This window comes from Nicotiana attenuata, chromosome 7, assembly GCF_001879085.1.
Source record: "Nicotiana attenuata strain UT chromosome 7, NIATTr2, whole genome shotgun sequence".
NCBI lineage: Eukaryota > Viridiplantae > Streptophyta > Magnoliopsida > Solanales > Solanaceae > Nicotiana > Nicotiana attenuata.
The window spans coordinates 100,906,930-100,913,807 of NC_031995.1; the positions used below are offsets into that span (position 1 = coordinate 100,906,930).

General features: G+C 38.0%; 1 protein-coding gene across 1 annotated transcript; it reads right to left on the minus strand.

Annotated features, from left to right (window-relative positions):
• On the minus strand, positions 4,981-6,131 carry LOC109230602 (protein MIZU-KUSSEI 1). Its single transcript, XM_019396067.1, has one exon. It carries the CDS (start codon positions 6,054-6,056, stop codon positions 5,307-5,309), a length of 750 nt encoding a protein of 249 aa, XP_019251612.1. The 5' UTR covers positions 6,057-6,131; the 3' UTR covers positions 4,981-5,306.

The window sequence follows — 6,878 nt, forward strand, 5'->3', positions numbered from 1 at the left end:
CTTTCTTTTTTGCACTTGCCGTTGACGCAAATAATCCTTGTTACACACCATTTTAAATGGTTCCGGCGGTCAATAATGCTCAGCGCCTACTGGCTGCAACTGTCCACTATAGGTGTTTAAGTATGAAACAACACTATATTCTTTATCAACATACCTCGTTGCCGTGAAACCTATATGTTGAAAGCACTTCATGGCATGTGAGCATGGCATGTGATAGATGGACCATTTTCCAAAGGAGCATAATCTTCTGACTTCATTGACGGTGTGTGTATTATTCCCCAGGTTGTGATGCAGACTAGTGCGAACTTCAAAAATATTTCGCTGGTTGCAATCATGAAAAAATGAATGCCATTGTGCTCGCTTACTGTATTTCTCAAATCGTTTCATTAGTATTGGCATAAATTCAACACCACTTTCCATCAATGACGATGCACCTCTAGATCTTTCAACAAACCTTGCCATCTGCTTGAATGACATCCGCACCATGGCAGTGACAGGCAATCTACGTGCGGACTTCAATAACCCATAGAAAGACTCTAACACATTTGTAGTCAAAATTTCCCATCTTCTACCACCATTCGCATGCAAATTCCACTTGTCAAGCTCATGTCGCATCAACCAACTATATGCTCCTTGGTCTACCTGCTTGATCAATTTCATTCGTCTCCTGAATTTACATTCTTGGTGATCTGTTGCAACCATCCAGATTAAAATCATACAAGTCCTTGTTTGAATAAGCCCTCTGGAAGTTGGCCTTCAAGCACGCAAATTATGTACAGAACTTAAAATACAATCATAACGATCAAATATTAGACAAATACTTGAACGTTGTCTGACAACGTGCTCCTTCAAGTGGTTCAAAAATAATGTCCATGTCTCTTGGCTTTCATTGGCACAAATAGCAAATGCTAAGGGAAATATACTTCCATTAGCATCTAATGCAACGTCGATCAACAACTTAATATCGTACTTTCCATAGACATGAGTGTCGTTTATGGATATTACCGGCCGATAATGCATAAAACCATCAATTGCTAGTTTAAATGCCCAGAACACATATATGAATATGTGTTCTCCTATTCCCGAACTCTGCGCAAGATTCCATTCAATAACAATCTCGAGGCTAAAGTGTTGCAATGCGGCCATGTACCTGGGTAGAGATGCAAAGGACTTATCCCAGTTACTATAAACAATTTCAAACGCACGTTTGTTCCCGAGAAATACCTTTCTTTTGTTAATGGTACACCCATATACCTGGTGGACAGATGTTGTACACTATTTGATTTTTTACCTCATGTACGCTTCAATGTGTGGAATCAACACAAGAAAAATCAAGTCAACATTCAAGTTAAAATGATTCCCACTGAATGTGTCCATTTCACAATTGTGGGTGCCAAAGTATTTACCCACAATCCGCATATTAGTTTTCAACTTTCTCGCACGCAGCATCCAATTACAACCTTGAAACCATCTATAACAAATAACCTGGTATACATCCGGAGATGACTCATGAACCACTATCTCACGACACTCTTTTATGTTGTACATTCGCACCGCCCTGCTTAGGCGCACTTTATCAGCAAATAGCATGCCCTTTGACAGCACCGTTGCTTTAGATTCATCCCATATTGCTATCCAAATTTCGTCAAGATCCCTTGTGAGGGAATCCACATCCGGCATACTTGGCAAATAAGCAAGGTAGGGAATCTCCTTTGAAAGAAACGGCACATGGGACTCATACATTCTTGGTCTAACGGGAGGTGGAGCATGCTCCCTCGTCAAATCAGGTTCAGCATTCTTGTCCTCATCATCATCACCCTCATCAGGGAAGGGTGTGTCATCTCCAGATTCATCAACATTGTTGTCATAATCTCTATTCTCTTCCTGACTCTGCGCATCTACTAGATCCCGATTAAATATGTCGTCTTCGAGTAATTGAGTAAGGACAGGACCTTCAAGTTGCTCGTTTTCACTGCACAACCATTAAAATAATGAGTTTCTCAAATTCATCCAAACTTTACATATAAACTTTATCACTTCACTTACAAATCATAATGTGTTGATATCCCATGATGCACATTATCCTGTTGATGATGGCTCCCGGATGGACCGCCATGATCCAACACACCAAAACTAGGCATATTCTAACTGGTCGTTGGTTCATAAGTTGTAAAATTCATATCTATCCGGTACCCCCTGTGGAATATATGAGTGTTAGTACAAATTCAATACATAAAAATAAACATCGTAACACAAAGAAAAATTGAAGTTTACCACTTGGCTTGTGGATTATGTAAACTTGGGGAGAAATTATTTCCTCGTTCCTCATTCGACCATGGAGATAAGTTTAGATCAGGCCAAACTCTTTCACCCGGAACCTGTTCGGCTAAAACTGCTCCAAAATAACCATCAGAAACCTCATTATTGCTGACGTCTTCAATTGTGACGTATATTTCCAATATTTTTATCACAAGAAGTTCCCGGTGTTCATCCGGAGTCCTCAATCGTCTTTGGTGTTAAACTCAGCATAACAAGCAACCCCTTGCAATGTAACATAATGCAGATATCTTCCGGTTACTTTAATATTCACCGAACATTTGCTCATACTCATTTTTTTACATAATAACGATACCAATGTATCGTACTCCATTATAAGTGGCGACTTAACATGACACTATGGAGAACAACTATAGTGTACTGAGTTATTCGCCACCACAACTTCACCCCCCCCCCCCCTAATATAATGAAACCCTAATTTTTCGCTCTTCCGAAATTATGACAAAATACAAAATAACTTAACGAACAAATACTTCGGAAGACTTGAAGGATCCTGAATGGATTTTTACCAAATCCTAAACCACCTTAAATAAGGAAAAAACCAATCTAGGGGGTACAATTATTTGATATATATCGCATGTATAATGGGCGCTTTACACATATGAATTATTGGTGGGTCAGTTAATTGCAGATGAATTATTGGTGCGGCCACATTTTATATATAGCGCAGTTATTCACTGCGCTATACCTTAACGGACAAACGTGTCGTTAAGGTATAGTGCGGTGAATAACCGCGCTATACATATAATGGTGCCCAATCTTCTTTTTTTATACTTATTTGGTCGCTTGTGTCCGAAAAGACCACAATTAGGTTTCAGACTCTATGTTTATGGCACTCTAGTCTATAAGCAAATTAGATTGATTTTCTTGAGTAAATACTTGGTTGGACATACTCAACATGATATTTTATACTTCAATACCACACAAGAGAGGGGGTGAGTTGTGTGGGGTCCAATTTTTCGCTTAAACTGATTATGGAAGGACCTGGTTCTTCTAAGTGTTCCTTAACCTACTATTGCAGAAATAGTAAATGCAGAAAGTAAAGAACACAAGTATTTTACGTGGAAAACACCTGGCTCAAAAGGTGAAAAAACCACGACATACTTCCCAGTAGGATTTTCTCAAACTCTTCACTAAATCACTGAGCCAAAAACTGCATTTACAAAACACTTTTGTAAATCTAGGATTAACTCTAATCCCGTTGTAGCAAACAGCCTCTAACTGTTGCGACAACTTCAAGTTAACTCTAACTTGAATACTCTGAGTACCTATTACAATTGCCTCTAGATAAAGCTGAAAGGTACAATACGAAAACACCTACTACAATTGAACTAGAATAAAAGACAGACACTTGGAACTAATTCTTTTATCTAGTTCATGTAGCTTCAGGTTTGTACACTTGAATCACACACGAACTGCTTGCAAAATTGTCTTGCTATTTTGCTCTCAATTCACGTTTAACTTCTGCGTTTGTGCAACACCTGTAAAGTGAGAACGTCCTGCAATTTATAGAGTTAGTAGATGAAGAAATAACTAGAGTTCTAATGCTACTCTTCCTTGGAGAGTTCTAGCTGATCTCAACTTCTAATTCCTTTCCTATCTTGGACATTGTTCTCTTTGAGTAAGGAGTCCTTCTCCTTATCAATTATGCAACCTTTTCGATCAGGAAATATTAAATATACCAAGTTAAGCTTATCTCCTTCACGTGCATCTCACATGCTCAAATATGTCTGTGCCTATGCTCACAAGGGATGGATCTGGTTCATGCCTGAGTTCATTTGTCAGTTTTCAAAACTAACTTTCACCTGGACCAACACAGTATGTAGTCAATCTTAGACTTTAGATTTTCCTCCTTTTAGTGAGACAAAGACTGGACCTAGTACCAAACATCAAGTCCAGCCACGAATTTGCTATTCCTTTGTCTTTAAAAGGTCCGAGATGTATTTCCAATGGTACCCTAGTTATCAGTCATCACAAATGAATACTGTACAGGGGCAGGGCCATGATTTAAAGCTTGTGGAATCAGGTTCTAAATTACTCCTAATAATTTATACGTATATAATAATATTTGAAAGACAAATACAAAGTTTAGACCAAAGTTACTGAGTTCGGCTGAACCCACAAATCATATGCTAGCTCCGCCACGCGGGTAGCTGTTTTTGTTGATATACTGTCTTTTTGAATGGGACACCATGGTATCCTTGCATATTGCCCTCGAATAGCCTCTTTTAAATGCTAACCTTACCTTTCTACTTTAAAGATACCATAAATATGCTATAAAAATTATTCCCAGCCACCCAAAATCTGAAGATAATTTAAGTTATAAATCATATCCTTGAATCAGACTTAAGTATATTAAATAATCTTTCAAATCAAATTTTGAGGAATCACAATTAACTTGCAATAATTTCAGCAAATAACATAATGAGCAGAACATATATATTCTTGCACATATTTATAATAAGACAGAACAATAAGTGGCACAAGAAGGAACTCATGTGTTCCTATCATATTAGAATCACATTATACAGACGAATATCCTACGCCAAAACTTCCAAAAAACATAACTATTTTTTCATAGTAAACTAACTATACTAATTAGTGACCAAAAATGTCTAACTCATACATTGCTATTTTCTTCATTCTAGTAAACGTAATACAGATTCTCATGCCCCAAGAGTTCTAAAAAGAACAAGAAAGAATGGCCTATGCTAGAACCTAAACTTGAAAAAGCTAAACAAAGTTTTGAACATTAATAATAATTTAAAAAAATAGCTTTCTTTACAAAAAGCTGTCCTTTCCACAAACTGTTAAAAAGATCTTCAAAGATTGGAACTTGAACTTTGAAAAAAGCACCTGTAATGACAAGAAAACCCCTTTTGTTTCCTCAGCCTTTGACCAAATTCAGAAAAAATCAGAAAACCCATAAATTTTCTGATTTTCCAAGAAATGGAATTAATTCATTTTTCTCATTTCGACCGGAGCAAGAAGATACTAAATTCTTGACCCGGACCTTCTTCCGGGTTAATCAAATGAAACGACTCCGAATCTGCACCACCAATAACACACTCGTAATTAGCTCTCATGTACAACACCTCTTCACATTGATCAGTACTACCCGAAACCGAACCCGAAGGAATCACACCCGCCCCGACTGTCATGTTCTGCATGGTCTTAAGCATGTTTCGGGTCTGTTGGGTGGCCCGTCTTTTAATCGCAAACCCGATTTTACGTCCATTACAGAAAAGAGTCCACATAGGAATAGAATGAAGCGGACAAAGATTCAGTTCTGATGACGTGTCCTTGAACTCAAGAGCAATACGTACAAGTCCACTTTGCATTTCTTGAATAAGTGTAGTGGTGGGGATGGAAAGTTCTAGAAGAAGAGAAGGTTTCGTGTTGAGACGATCGTGTTGTACACAGAACCAAACGTGTCCGCCGCGGCGTTGGCCGTAGATGGTGCCGATCACCATTGTTTTTGAAGAGCGTGGAGGAGCAGAAGGGATAATGCTGTTTGATGGGGTGGTTGGGGTGGTGGGGTAAGAATCTTGATCTTCTTGTAATTTTTTCTCTTGTTTTGGGTCGTCGAGATCGTCACGTAAGGAAGTGCTGAGGCGTTTTTTGGGTGCAATGGTGAGTGGGGGTGGTGGTGCTGGGGAGGTGGGGGTGGTGGTGAAGCAGGGGAGGAGGAACCGACGGAGGGCGTCGGTTTTTGGCATGGCTTGTTTTTTTGTTTTTCTTTTGGATCAAGAATTGCAGAAAGGAGAGAAATAAAGAAGATGAAAAATGAGATTGTTTGTGTAAGGCTTTTAGAAAGGGTTGTGTTGTAGAGCAGTATATATATAGTGTATAAGATATGATGAAAAAAAGAGGGGGAATTGAAAGAGCGGGAACTGATGTAACCGTTACATTGAGGAAAGAAAGAGGAGTGAGTGAGTCAAAACTTTGCTCTAGCAATGGTTCTAGTCAAAACATACACTTAACCAATATTTGCACTAAAAAAAAAGGTAGCATGTACACTAAGCTCTACGGGATTCGAGTAAGGATCGGACCATATTAGACAGATGCGGACGGAGAGTAGAACGTAGAACTTACGTGTTCAGCCGAACCCAGTAGCTTTGGTTCAAACTATGTATTTGTTTTAAAATTTTTATTAAATATGTACAAATATTAATTTAGAACCTAGTAACTTAAAGGTTTAGAATCCGAACTCATAAATTTTAAATTCTGGCTCCACCTCTAATATTATATTTTATGTATGCATCTTAATTTTGAATTTATGCAAAAAGTTATTTCCGCGGCGTGAACGTATGACTTTCTGGTCACAGGACATCAACTCTTGGGCACAAACTTTCTACTTCATCCAATATTTGCACTAAACCAAGTTAACTTAATTTTAGAAACTTATTGTTTTGATGATAATTTATCTAATTTTAATTACAACTAAGTGACAAAAGTGAATGCAAACAAATTTATGTGTTTTGTACAAACATAAGGATGAGTAAGGTTTGTTGAAAGGTGTTGGCTAATCTATTTTTGCT